Below are 15198 nucleotides of genomic sequence, written 5' to 3'. Positions count from 1 at the left end.
GCTTTGGCTGTTAAATACATAATTACCAAATTTCAAAACAAAATATCATAGTCTAGTATTTGGTCTCATAAAAAATAAGATTTTATATTTATGTATGTATGTATTTATTTAATAGAGAAAGAGAAGGGGAGCGCACTAGCACACCCAAGTGGAGACAGGAGGGGGAGAGGGAGAGAGAATTTAAGGCAGGCTCCACGCTGAGCATAGAGCCCAACTTGGGGCTCAATCTCATGACCTTGAGAGTATGACCTGAGCTGACATCAAGAGTTGGATGCTTAACCACTGAGCCGAGCCACCCAGGTGCCCTTAAAATTTATTTTAATTGCATCTTCTCTAATGTTTCCTCTCTGTCTGTTGGTATATTCTACCAGTATTAGAGTTGATGCCTATAGTATCAAAAAATAATCTATTATCTCAAAACATTTCACTATGTTAAGGCACTTTTAGAATTTCATTTTAAAAATACACACCCTCCCCTATTCACTTCCAATTCACTAAGCAGTCATGTTCAGTATAATGGAAAAATAAGATGTACTGTTCAGATATGTAATACCTAGCCTTAAATTATTTCTGGAATAAGTATTTTTAAATTTTTAAATACTATCATTACCTCTAAGAATGTCTTCTATTTCCTTACCTAGGATAAACACCTAAATGGCAACTCTAACATCCTCTACCCCAGTCCCTTCCGTTCTTGAGAAGAATAAGTGTTTAAAAAGTGCTTGTGGTTAAAAAAAAAAAAAAAAAAAAAGTAGCGATGATAATATTAACTGACACATATATTATTACTATGTGCTAGATATTGTCCTATCCACTTTATATATATATATATATATATATATATATATATATATATATATATATATACTAATTCATTGATAAAGGAAATGCTTAATGTAATATGACAGAAGGGAATTTTGTTCTTCGCAGTGTTGCTGTAAGGACTAGGAAAGTCCATAATAGATTTTCTAAATTAAGGAAATCTTACAGCTATGTATTCTGAGCATTTATTATCAAGTTTGAAAAAGGTAGCTATTTGCAAAAAAACACAACTATGAATGGAATGCTGCAGTAATACTTGATGGAAATGAATTATCTGACATTTGAATCTTTGATAATTACAGGGAAGATAACTCAAAGAAGTAGTTTCTTAAACAAGTAGAACCTCATTTTATGTGATGTAGAGATTTCACGGTTGAGGTCTAATCAACTTCACTGAGTTCGGGAGAATACTCATATCAAAAGATCATTACATTAAAATAAAATAAAAATGCAAAACACAGCCATCATAACTTAGGTCTGCTATATAGCCTAAACTTCAAATCTGAGTTTCAAACTGCCTTATCTTATAAAGACATTTTTCTATCATTACCTAATGAGATTCTTTTTTTTTTTTTTTGAAATGACTTACTCAAGCTTTGAGATTGGAGTGATCTCTGAGGTAGATGAGCTGGAAATATTTTCAATGTTTTCACTGCCCACAACTACACTGGAAGAATCTTCATGTAGATCAATTGTAGGGAGTGTCTCAATCACAGATGGACTTAACTTTTTTGACTCCATATTCTGTTTAAAAAAAAAGTCAGTTCTATTAAATGTTGAGATTAATAAATTATCTCTTTAGCTATACAGGATTTTATAAAAGTATGTTTCAAAAGTGACAGTATCAACAATGTACTTCTATAAAATCCTATCTTCCAACATTAACCCCCAAAGAATACATGTCATATTAAAGTACAAGCTCTAGACATTTTTCATGGCATTTCACAAACTAGGACAAAGGAGCTTGCCTTTCTTCTTTCCTATTTTCTATCAGGACCTACATATATTTCTCTCTTACTTTAATTAATGCTAGTAGCAACACAGAAATCATATTTAAATATATAAAACAGTACAACACACACTCCTTGCCCCAGAGCAGTTTAGAAGATAATGCGCACCAATAAACAACAACACAGGGCATGTACGAGTAACATTACAATGCAATAAATGATTCTCACTAATACTTCAGTCCTTGGATGCTCTGGGCCATTCACTCCTCCAAAACACAATCTGAAATCTACCTAACACCGTTCGTATTTGAAACCTCTATCAGCACATTCTCCCCCACAACCAACCCTAAATAGAATTAGCCATTCCTCTTCCTCTATATGCCTCTACTATTCTCTGTATAGACTTAAGACAGCATCTGTAACACTTCAATTGCCTTATTTAGGTCTCCTTCTCTCTGAAAAGTATAGTATACTTTTCAAGTATACTATAAATGTCTTGAGTAAGAATTATGTTCTCTTGATTTTCATGTTCCCTGGCACATAGTAGACACCGAATGCTTATTAAGTGAGTATCAAGTGAGAGGTACTCATGCTCAGGTCAAGGAAAAGAGAATCTATAGACTATTATGGACTAGAAGAACTAGGACTTTGAAGAAAAAAAGGACCCAGTATGGGAGCAGAAAGAAAACATACGGTATAGAGTCAGAGGAATATAAAATATGATCATTTAGGGAATTATTTATACTGAAATGAAAAATTCACAAAGGAATACAAATAGTTTGCATTTTATGGTAGAGGCCTTGAGAAAAGAAGTATTACATTATTATTGAATATTATATTATCACTTTAACACGTATTCAATATTTAAAAAAAAATCAATGAGATATTTTACTTTTTTTTTTTTTATTATTTTACTAAGTCTCCAAAATCCAATATGTATTTAATACTTACAGCAAGTCTCAATTTGGACTAACTGCATTTCCAGTGCTCAATAGCCAAATGTAGCTAGTGGCTACTATACTGAACAGCACAGGTCTATAAGACACAATGAGCACTTCGAAGTATTTGAGCAAGAGTACACCATGATAAAAATTCTAGAGACTGAACAATGGCAGGAGTGTTTGGGATTGTCATATAACTAGAAGGGCTACAGAGAACACTTTCTTACTCTTACGTACAAACATGTGACAAACATCTTCCAGGATCCAATAAAATGAAACTCACTATTTGTACTTAGCCCAATTAAGTCATAAAATAGCTCTAATTTTATTTAAAAAAAAAAAAAAAAGAATTCTCCCTCATTTTGAGCTGAAGTTTGTTTTTGTTAATATTTGAGATACTTAGTTTTTCCTTAGTTCTTCTTCCTCCAGATCAAATATCCCTAGTTCCTTCAGCTATTCCTGATATTAAATGGGTTCCAGATGGTACAGCACTCTGGTCAGCTTATACTCTGGTCTAGTTTTTAACATCTTTCATAAAATCTGATGTACAAAATGGAAAATAATATTGAGAATGTAACATAAGAAATATATAAAACATATTTTAACCTATTAATTCATATTCCACACTGAGTGACATAAGTTTGGTATCAAAATACTTTGTTTTACATATGAATACTTTCTTTTGTTGTAAGTTAGAAAAAAATTGCCAACATCTAAAAATCTGGAGACAAAGATCCATTATAGTGAGCCAAAATGGACTCTAAGAAATGAGAACTTACACCCAAACTTTTACTACAAAGAAAATGGTCACATTTATTATTGATAATTTTACATTTTCTCAAAAGCAGTATCCTTAGCAGGTGAACAGTATTAAGGCCAATTGCACAACAGTTCAAAAAGAAAAAGTAACAATACACAATATGGTGACCACACAGAAGTTTTCTATTTTGTGAAGTAGTTTTAAAAGACGTATCATTAAAAACCAAAGCAACACAGCTTACTTGTACATCCACAATGTAGTCATCTTTTAATTTACGTTCTTCTGGAGGAATAGGTAAGTTTGAACCCACTTTTTCCGATAATTCGGCATTGATAGGTCCCTCTCTTTCATCCTATATTGTAACAAAGAAAAAGGGAAACCAATAAAACTGTTTCACAAAATAGTCTTAAGCAATATTATATATTTTATAACACATCTGACTCTACTTTTTTTGTTTACATGCTTATTGTCCATCATCCTGCATTCCCTTCCTTGCTACCACACTTAAAATACACACTAAATGAGTTCAAGACCCTCTATTTGATTTCTTAATAAGCACTTTGGTCCTACCACACAGCACGATGTGTTAGGCACACAGTAAGACTTCAGGAAATATCTAATAAATGAATGTACATATAGCTCTTTGTATCATCTCTCTTTTGACACTGACTTTCAAGTTAAGATTTCAGATACCTTCACGTTTAAAAGTATCTTCCAGCATATAAGTTTCATAAAAGCAAATTTCATATTCTTTGGTTATCTAAGACTTTATAACATATACCAGATACCTAAATATTTGGTGAAAGAATATATTTTCCCCCCGAATGCTTTGCTTATATTCATTCTCACATTTAGTCTTCCAATTTTTCATCAGAGATTGGATTGAAGTTTTACAGACCATGGGTAAAAGTATAAAACTGTATTCTTTTTAAAGAGATATTCATCAACAGTCTTCAAAATTTTAAATACTCCATCCCAGAAATAAATCCAACATAACTCCAAAATTTGAATATCATGCCAACCCCTCCAAGTATACAATTATAAGCTTATGTTCACACACATGCACACACACAAGCCCACGTGCACACACAGCTGAGAAACAACGCAAAAGTCTGCCAATAAAGAAATATATCATAATTTAAACAAGACAATAAAAATGTAGCCATCGCAGTACAGCAACATGAAAAGATGTCTATGAGATATTACTGGGGCAGAGGGGGAAGTCATTGTAGAATATTTATAATATGACATTTGATGGAAAATAAAATACTAATTTGTGTGTCATATATAGATACCCCCAAAAAGCAGTCTCAATGTTTTCACAAGAAACAATAAATTGTGGTTCCTTTGGGGAGGGGAACAGGATATAAATATGAATATTTTATAGTCAGTATAAATTACTTCTATACAGTGATCCCTGAACAGTTTATCCAGGGGTTAGGGGTACCAAGACCTACCACAGTCAAAAATCTCCATATAACTTTTGAGTCCCCCAAAACTAATAGCCTATTGTTGACTGGAAGCTATACCAATAATAAGTAGTCAATTAACACATATTTTGTATGTTATATGTATTATACACTGTATTCTGACATTAAAGTAAGCTAGAGAAAAGAGAGTGTTAAGAAAATCATAAGAGAAAATACATTTACAGTATTGTACCATAAAAAATCTGCATATTATTGTACCCGCACAGTTCACAAACCCATGTCATTCAAGGTTCAATTGTATTTTAAAATATATATATTGATGGGGGGAGCCAAATCTAGTCAATACATTTATTTATTTTTATTTATTTATTTATTTTAAGTAGGCCCCATGCCCAATGTGGGGCTTGAACTCAACGATTCTGAGATCAAGAGTCGCATGTTCTACTGATTGAGTCAGCCAGGCACCCCACCTTTTAAAAATGATAAAATAATAAATGATTTAAAGACCGTTTGGCTGGTTTTTTGGACTCCATTCACTCCACCCAATTATACTTAAAAAAAAAAAAACTACATAGCCACTGATTGCACAGTCTCCCTATAAGCCTCAGTTCTAAGTTTTTACTTGTAAGACTGGGGTTTCTTTTTAAACCTTTTAACTATTTAGACTATTAAAAAGTGAACCACTGGTTTTCAGTTCTCCGAATAGCTACTTTTTCTCCCTACTCTAAGACTAATGATATTATGACATTCCAAGAATAAACATATAAATATCTCAGGGATAGCTTACTTTCAGAATTACCTGAGTAATTCTTCATATTACAGCAAGGAGAATTATAAATCACCAAAAACTATGCCAAAGTATTTTTGAAATTACTTTTATTCCAAATGTTCTGAGGAAGTCTTAAAAAGCTGACACACAAATTACATTGTCAACTTTATTTAAGGTACCTTTTTCTGGAATTGTACATCTTCATTTTCTAGTGCACAATTGTCATCTTGAGAGTAATATGATGAAGCTGAAGAACTCTCTTTACAACATACACGCCAACTGGGAAGCCTGTAAAACATCACCATCACCAAAAGAAAGAAAGAAGGAAAACTTGTTAAGACAACATAATCCCTACTATGGGCTAGAATTTGAGGCAATAAATAAATAGAGGGCTCCTACCCTAATGCCCTCAAGAACTTAACAATTTAATGAAGACAAATGTATGTAAGACAAGTATTTTTATTTAATGCCCTAAAAAAAAAACCATAAACTGTGTTATCAGCATTCCAAGTAAGGCATTATGAATTTCATGAAGGTATAAAACAATAAAGATTTCACAAAAGGAGTATCTGATAATTATCACAGAAGGAAAAGAAAAAGTTTTCAAGGAGTTAACGTCCTTAGAAAGTACCAGATGTCAATAATAATCTAAATTTTACTAAATATTTAAGAACAGAGAACTCTAAAGCTGCCTAAACTATTTCAAAGCATAGAAGCTAAGCTTCCAAATAATCTTGATATAGGGAACAAAGTAGTGATATCCAAAATTAAGAGAAATAGCACACACAAATGAATACTACAGGTTAATACAAATTATGAAATCAGACACAAAAATTCTAAATAAAACAATAAAAAAGAAAGTCTCTAGGAACACACCAAAAAAATAATATACCACTGTTATGATCAAGTAGAGTTTAGTTCTGATATTCAAAAGTGGTTCAATATAATAAAATCTATATATTTAGTCTACCATGCAAAAATATCCAGGAAAAATATCTTATGATTATTCCACAGTCACTGAAAGACATCTGATAAGCTTACACATCCATCAAGATTTTCTTAAAATAGGAATAAGCAGATGTTTACCATGGAAACATATATGCATAATACACAAGCCTAAAAGTCAGTACCGAACTTAGTGAAGTAACCTAAAAATACCCTATTTAGATCTGAAACAAGAGAAAAATGTCCATTATTGTTAGTATTACATAACAGGATAAAAGGTATAAAAATGGAAAAGGAGACAGAAAATAATCATTAATTGCAGATAATAACTTCATATAGGTGGAAAATTAAAAAGAACCAACTTCCTAGGTATAAAATTAAGATTCAAATCAAATCTACTCAAACCACCACCACCAGTTACAAGATGAAACAGAAGAAAAGTCCCCATTTGCAAATGAAACAATAAAATATTAAAATATAAACTTAGCAAGAAATGTTCTATTAGACAGACCTGTTTGAAGTCACCAATATTTGACAATTCTTTAACATTGAAAAAGTCAAATTATACAAGTTAAGCTAATATATACAGAAGATTTGAAAACCATATATTGAAGACATAAAGGAAATTTTTAAGTAGGTAGGCTGACTCTAAAATTTATATAAACAGTAAGAATAATCAAGAAGATTTTGATGTGAGGGAACTAGATGTCTATGAAACCACAGTAATTACAACAATATGGTATTGAGATGAGAGAGGGAGAGGGAATCCCCAGGGTGACTGGAAATAGAAATCCTAGGGTAACAGCTATACAGAGAGAACAGGGAGCAACCAGTCTAAATTGGAGGTTATCAGAAACTCTAGAAGAACCTTCTTTCGGAGGATGAAATTGACAGCACGTCTGATAGGTCTCTGAAAATCTTAAGCACAAATTTATGTAACTGGCAGACAGTTTGTAATTAAGTAAAAAAACCAAGCAAACTTAATAAGTCAAATATTAATTCCAGGAAAAAAGAAAAGTAGTACAGAAAAGGAAAAGTAATCATGTTTAACCACATGGCTCAGCTACAAATAGCATTTATATAAGTCAATAATTATATAAATAATGAATACTAATCTAATCCAAATTATGACAGAATTATATTACCAGCATGTAGTAAAGAGAATCTGATCATCTGCACTAGAATACGTAAAACTGACATTAAAGCAATTATTTTAGAGACAAAGAATATAAAATTAATCAGCTAAGAGATGAAAGTGGTTTCTTTCAAACCAAAATAAATAAATAAATCTTAGAGCTATCTGACTTTCATATGGATATACTACTTTGATAAAATTAAAACTAAAAAAAATAAAGGGGGAGATGAGCAAGGTACATATACATACTTAGTAGGCTACCATGTGTGTACACGTGTACCAAAGGTATTTGTGTGTACATAAATTTCTTTGAAGCATTTTTTTTTAAAAAGCACTACCTTGGTTGCAAGGAGGAAAACTGAGTGGCAGAGTCACAAGAAAAATACAAGAGCATTTTTTACTAAATAATACTCTGTGTCTTTTGAATTTTGAACCACAATAATATATTACTTTTCAAAACCTCATATGGAAACATTACGTTTTTCTTTATTGCAGACTTTTACGTTGTTTCTCATCTTTGCGTGCGTGTGTGTGTGTGTGTGTGTGTAAGTCATCATGTTCACAGTTAGCGTGAAGGCCAACAGATATTAAATTTCATAATCCTTGTTTTTAATATCATATACTCAAATCCTTTTACTCTTAGTTCTGAGTTTTTTGGAATGAGCATCAGTAGACTCAGTAGACTGCCTTCCCCAATGTGGGTAGGCACCATCCAATCCTTTGAGGGCCTAAATAGAACAAAGGGCAAAACGAGGAAGAATTTGCCCTTTATGTTTGTTTGTTTTACTGCCTCATTGCTAGGACATCTCTTCTCTGACCCTTGAACTGGGATATCTCCAGCACCACTGTGTATCAGGACTTCAGACTCAATCTGAATTGTATCACTGGCTTTCCTTGGTCTCCAGCTTTCAGACTTCAGATCATGGGCCTCTCTGCTTCCATAATTGTGTGACCCAATGCCTCATTAACCCCCCACACGCAAACACATACAAAGAAGTTCTGTTTCTCTGGAGAACCTAATACACCTGCCATTAGTATACAATACATTCTTTTTTTTTTTTTAAAGATTTTATTTATTTATTTGACAGAGACAGAGACATCCAGCAAGAGAGGGAACCCAAACACAGGGAGTGGGAGAGGAAGAAGCAGACTCACAGCGGAGGAGCCTGATGTGGGGCTCGATTCGAGAACGCCAGGATCACGCCCTGAGCCGAAGGCAGACACTTAACGACTCTGCCACCCAGGCGCCCCCATTAGTATACAATACATTCTTGACCTATCTTCCCTATTCCACCTCTTAATTATAGCTTTATCAATGGTATTTAAATACCTCTAACATTATCAGTCTCTACTTAATAACAGATGCTAGTACAACTATAAGAGGTAACCATAACCTTCTTTTTATAAGTCTAAAATAGATAAAAATTATCACCAATTAATAACTTTCAAGAAATTTTAAGCTACCAAAGTATAAAACACCTTAAAAGCACTCCAAGTCTGCTGAACAAGAAGGGATCTCTACAATGGGAGTCCTTACTTTCAACACATTCCCCAGGTGAAGCAGATATGGAACCCCCACTTTAAGAACAAGTAGATCAGATCATATTGGGTGAAGGCACTTTGCTGCATCATTAAATAGGTCTAATTCCATGCTATTAAAGCAACTTCCTAAAATTGCACTATGAAAGTGCCAAGCCTGAAGAAATGAGTTTCTAGACTTAAGAAGCTCAGCACCAGAAATCACATCAAGATCAATAGCGATCTTCACATTCTCCCACAGTTCAAAATGAGTGATAATTCTGTTACTTTCTATTCGTTGATTCTGTGTATATCCTCACTTACATTTAAAACATAAATTCTTTGAGAACCAATTCCTAACCACTTTAACCCCACCCCACAAAGCCAAAACTAGCAAAGTATAAGGTGGAGAACTGTTTTCTAGCATATACCAGAAGGAAATTCAATCATTTTTTTTTTTACTCCCCTCCCATCACCACCGTCATCTCACCACTACCACTCCCTCAACTCACCCACACAACACCTGGTCACACACATAAACTCAAAAAAAGAGAATCTGGAAACCAAGAGGATATTTATCCCTTTTTGTCAGCTCCTCCCTACCAAGGTGGCACGGATTCATCATTCATAAAGAAAGGTATCAACTTTCAGAGTAGATGTAATTAAAGGTCTTTAAAAAAGCATATCTGAGTGCCATTTAGGATACTGAGCTTTACATACTTTAGTGAAACAAGAGTCTCATACATGACAGTATTGTGCTTACTGAAAGTATTCACTAACATCCAGTCTAAAAGCCTTAGCAGTCACAAGTAGCAGTAGTTATAAAGTGTGTGTGTGGTGTATGTCTGTGTGTGTGCATGCTTTTCAACAAAAATGACCGCCTGACACCTGGAGCAAGAAAAACGTCTAAAGGGTTAAAAACAGTAAATCTATAATAAAATGAACCAAAGTAGAGTCTACATGCTGAAAAATCATCTTTAAAAGAAAACCTATGTTAAGCAGATCTTAATTTTACATTTTTCTTTACCTAAATTTGGAAAAGGAATTTTTTTTGTAACTTTACCTACTTATTATCTTATCAAGGCAGTAGTGCTGCAAATGTTCTGCCAAATTGTGATTTCCTTTTACATGTAGCTAATGTTTTAATCTAAATGATACAACCAATCAACATATTTAGAAAACCTAGCAGAGGTACATGGCAAATAACCAACAAATAATCAAGTGATTTCTTCCTCCAAACTTATTAAAAACCATTTTCTTTTTTTCTTTTTTTTTTTTTTTTTTAAGATTTTATTTATTTAACAGAGAGAGAGAGACAGCCAACGAGAGAGGGAACACAAGCAGGGGGAGTGGGAGAGGAAGAAGCAGGCTCCCATTGGAGGAGCCTGATGTGGGGCTCCATCCCAGAACTCTGGGATCACGCCCTGAGCAGAAGGCAGACACTTAACGACTGAGCCACCCAGGCGCCCCTAAAAACCATTTTCAACTAAAAATACGTCTATGAATATGTTCATATATATACTGCATATGTAGAATATTCTTATGGAAAACAAAATGATTTTCTGGGTAGGAATTTTGAGGGTAAGAGTGGGAAGGGTAAAAATACCATCAATCTAGCTTTGTGTTCTCTAGCTTTAGGTTTTCCTTAACAAGACCCCCCCCCAACACACACACAAAAACCACCCAAACAGCTTCTCAGTGACTGTCTAAAAAATAGGACAAGTCAGTTTTATTTATACAAGTAACTGTACATTTAAAAAAAAAGTCTTGCAAACAGAGGACCCTGTTATAAAATATTAGCACTGTTCTCCAAAATTTTAAACAGTAAGAAAAACTCACAACATTAAATCAATCAGCAAATTTCATGAAAAAATAAAACAAAAATGAAATCAAATTTCAGCTGATATATAGTAACAATGATCTAATTTTTAAAAATTTATCTAAGAGCTGAAATTGCCACATAACTTCCTCAAGACCTTTAAATATCAAAGAATTCAAAAGCTCTGGCCTTTAGCAAATAATTATTAGGGTCTGATGAGAGGCAAAAAGTAATAAAAATAAAACTTAAGTTGAGATAACATCCCAAGAATATGCCTAGTGTGTGCATGGCTATCTTTCATGGATCTTTTTTATTATTTCCTGATAAAGTGTTTTAAAAAGTTATACCCTTTATAGGTAGATAGATCAATCGATCTCCACTACACCAGCTATGTAATGGTGCAAAATTACAATTACTACTATAATTTACAGGCAAGAGGTTTCAAGTCATGATCACTGCTGTTGAGTTTGGTACTCAGTATAACTATTAATGGAGGAAAAAAGATAAAACTTCATAGAAGGGATGTAGTAGTGGAAATCTTTCCATTCTTTCAGGAGGTCACAATAATAGAGGTATCTGGCAAGGATTTGCAGAAGTGCATAATATTACAAGATAATTCAACTGTGACAATTTGCTAGCGGGCCTAGCATGATGGTTAAAAGAATGCGGACTATAATCACACAGCCTGTAGGATCTTGGGCAAGTTCATTGAACAAACATTTATTTCTCTGTGCCTATTTTCTCAAAATAGTAGTATCTATTTCCTGGGACTGTTGTGAGGATTTGATGAGATAGCTTAAAGCACTTGTAATTGGGACAGCACAGGGTAAACACAATATTATGCATTATGCTTACTAAAACAAAAAATATTTTAGATTCTAGGAAAAGGAATAAAAATAGGTATTTTTGCCTAAGAACATGATTCGGTGAGAATAACAAACTGATACATAATGTTAATTTTTACTTCTGAACTATCCCAAATACTTCTTTCATCCTCTTGCCCACAGCTGATCAGATACAAAAGTATTATAAACTGTCTTTGACACTTAAAATTTTATCCTATCCTATAACTTTTAAAACCTTGAATAGTTACATAAAAACACACACACACACACATTTTGGAGATTTCCTTCTATTTGCACATGATTTCTATGTCAGTTTACTTGATTATGTTGTTAAATGTTGGGTTCTGACCTTGACATGAACAGAATTACACCGCGGAATTTAAATCAGTGGGTAGTTAGGTTGGCATCCTGCACGTGGAAATAACTCCACAAAACTGCCTTAAAAAAATGTGTTCACTCTTAACTTTTATTGAAGCATTTATAAGTGCAATTATAGGACATATTAGTTTAATATTATACCACCACCTGATCCTTCCCCCAACAAAAATTGCTAGGCGGAGTTTTTATATATGACATAAAAAGCATGGCCCGTGTTCTGTTATCAATGTTAACTTCTTAGTTTTGACAAATGTACTATGGTTATGGGAGATGTTAACATTCAGGAAGGCTGGGTGAAGGGAATATGGTTAACTTTTTGCACTACACCTTTGCATACTGTCTATAAATCTAAAATCAAACCAAAATACAAGTTTCTTTTAAAAATAAGCACAAGCCATGAAAGAAAAAACTGAGAAACTGAACTTCAAAATTAGAAACTTTTGTTCCACAAAATATACTTATTAAAACAAGGCGGCAAGTTTCAGACTGGGAGGAAATTTGCAAAGCATGTATTTGATAAAGGATTTGTATCCAGTGTAAAGAACTCTCAAAACTCAATTAAGAAACAACCCAATTTTGGGGTCGCCTGGGTGGCTCAGTCAGTTAAGCATCTGCCTTCGGCTCAGGTCATGATCCAGGGGTCCTGGGATAGAGTCCCGCATCAGGCTCTTTGCTCAGCAGGGAGCCTGCTTCTCCCTCTGCCTGCAGCTCTCCTGCTTGTGTGCATGCATGCAGTGCTCACTCTTTCTCTCTGGCAAATAAATAAAATCTTTAAAAAAAAAGAAAGGAACAACCCAATTTTTAAAAAACAGGCAAAAGATTTTCACCATCATATCACCAAAGAAAACATATGGATGGCAAAAAAAAGTGAAAGATGCTCAACATCCTTTGTCATAGAGAAATGCAAATCAAAACCATAATGAGAGACCACTACATACCTATTAAAATGGGTAAAATTCAAAAGACTGGCCTAAGTGTTGCAAAGAATATGGAAGGACTGAAACTTGCATATACTGCTCATGGGAATATAAAATGGTAGAATCACTTTGGATAACAATTTGGCATTGCTTTAAAAGTGAAACAGGGGCGCCTGGGTGGCACAGCGGTTGAGGGTCTGCCTTCGGCTCAGGGCGTGATCCCGGCGATCTGGGATCGAGCCCCACATCAGGCTCTTCCACTATGAGCCTGCTTCTTCCTCTCCCACTCCCCCTGCTTGTGTTCCCTCTCTCGCTGGCTGTCTCTATCTCTGTCAAATAAATAAATAAAATCTTAAAAAAAATAAAAAAAAAAATAAAAAAATAAAAATAAAAGTGAAACATACACTTACATATGATCCAGCCATTCTACCCTTAAGTATTCACTCAAGAGAAAGGAAAACACAAAAGGTCACAGCAGCTCTATTCGTAATAGTCAAAAACTGGAAAAACCTCTCAAATGCCCGTGAATGGGTACATGAATAAATAATCTGTACTACATACATGCAATGTAATACTATTCAGCAATAAAAAGGAATGAACTTGAAACACAAAACACCCTTAAAATAATTCTTCTGTGAAAGAAGCCAGGCCAAAAAAAAAAATAGTATACAGTGTATGATTCTGTTTACATAACACAAAAAATGCAAACTAAACTACAGCTACAGAATGCAAATCAGTGATTGCCTAGAGGAGGAAGCCAGGAGGAAGGGATTATGAAAGGGCATGAGAAATTCCTGAGGGTAAAGGGGATAATGTTCACTAATTCTTGTGATAGTTTCATGGATGTATACATATGCCAAGACGTATTAAATTGTACAATTTATGTAGTTTTTTGTATGCCAATTATGCCCCTGATAAAGCTGTGTTAAGAAGTGCAGCAGAAAGAAATAAGATTAACAAAAGGCTAATCATGATGGAAGCTAGGCAACAGGTGCATGCCTATTACACTCTTCCTTCTATACTTTCTGACATATCTTTAAATTCCCATAAGAAAAAGTTTTGGAATTCTGTCCATTTTTACAATAGAAAGAAAATAATAATTCAATGTTGTATTTACTTTCTTTTTTTTTTTTTTAAGATTTTATTTATTTGACAGAGAGAGACAGCCAGCGAGAGAGGGAACACAAGCAGGGGGAGTGGGAGAGGAAGAAGCAGGCTCATAGCGGAGGAGCCTGATGTGGGGCTCGATCCCATAACGCCGGGATCACGCCCTGAGCCGAAGGCAGACGCCTAACGACTGCGCCACCCAGGCGCCCCTGTATTTACTTTCTACATATATTATTATAATACCTGCCTGGGTACAGTTGCCAGAATAAAATTCTTTGAAATGGACAAAAAGCATATGGATAAATTATAAACTATATGGAACTTACAAGCAATAGAAAGAATAGCAATTGTTGAGCACTCCATTTTAATTTCATATTTATATTAATGTTTATCTTTTTTTGTTCACTCTCCAAAAAAATAGTCTTACTATGTATTAATAGACTAAATACATATTCATCTATTTTAATGACAAATATTTGTTATTTGCCTATAATTTCCACAAAAGCTCTTTTAGATATGTCTTAATGGTTACTAAATCTAAAAAAAAAGTACTACAATGTGGAAGGAATGAATGTTTGCATCCAGATGACATTACATAGTTTTTTCTTGAAGGAAGGTTTTCAACTGGAATGTATAGTGACTGAAGTTTTTCTGGCAGTGGGAACCTAGTAGCAGTCTAATACTGCTAGGCACTGCGCTGTTTTAAAGGGTATGTTACAACTATATATTTCAAAAAATAGTGATTAAGATTAAATGTTAAGTAAAAGGTGTATCAATTAGCTCTTACTGAAGGCAACAGGAGAAGACTCAGGAAATTTTTTCTAGAGAATATAGCAACTGAATTAAGCCCTGAAGTGACAAA

At 33.9% G+C, this 15198-nt stretch overlaps 1 protein-coding gene across 5 annotated transcripts in view; it reads right to left on the bottom strand.

The window, feature by feature from the left end:
• The window catches only part of SUCO (SUN domain containing ossification factor), a 90720-nt gene that overhangs the window by 57258 nt on the left and 18264 nt on the right, over nucleotides 1–15198 (bottom strand). For all 5 annotated transcript variants that reach the window (XM_048225173.2, XM_026509346.4, XM_048225175.2 and 2 more), the window contains exons 2-4: nucleotides 5852–5960; nucleotides 3715–3825; nucleotides 1412–1566 (exon numbers count right to left, since the gene is read on the bottom strand). In XM_048225173.2, coding sequence (XP_048081130.1) covers nucleotides 1412–1566; nucleotides 3715–3825; nucleotides 5852–5960 — 375 coding nt within the window. The remainder of the gene's footprint in view (nucleotides 1–1411; nucleotides 1567–3714; nucleotides 3826–5851; nucleotides 5961–15198) is intronic.

This window comes from Ursus arctos, unplaced genomic scaffold, assembly GCF_023065955.2.
Source record: "Ursus arctos isolate Adak ecotype North America unplaced genomic scaffold, UrsArc2.0 scaffold_2, whole genome shotgun sequence".
NCBI lineage: Eukaryota > Metazoa > Chordata > Mammalia > Carnivora > Ursidae > Ursus > Ursus arctos.
This window is presented reverse-complemented; position numbering and strand designations above follow the sequence as displayed.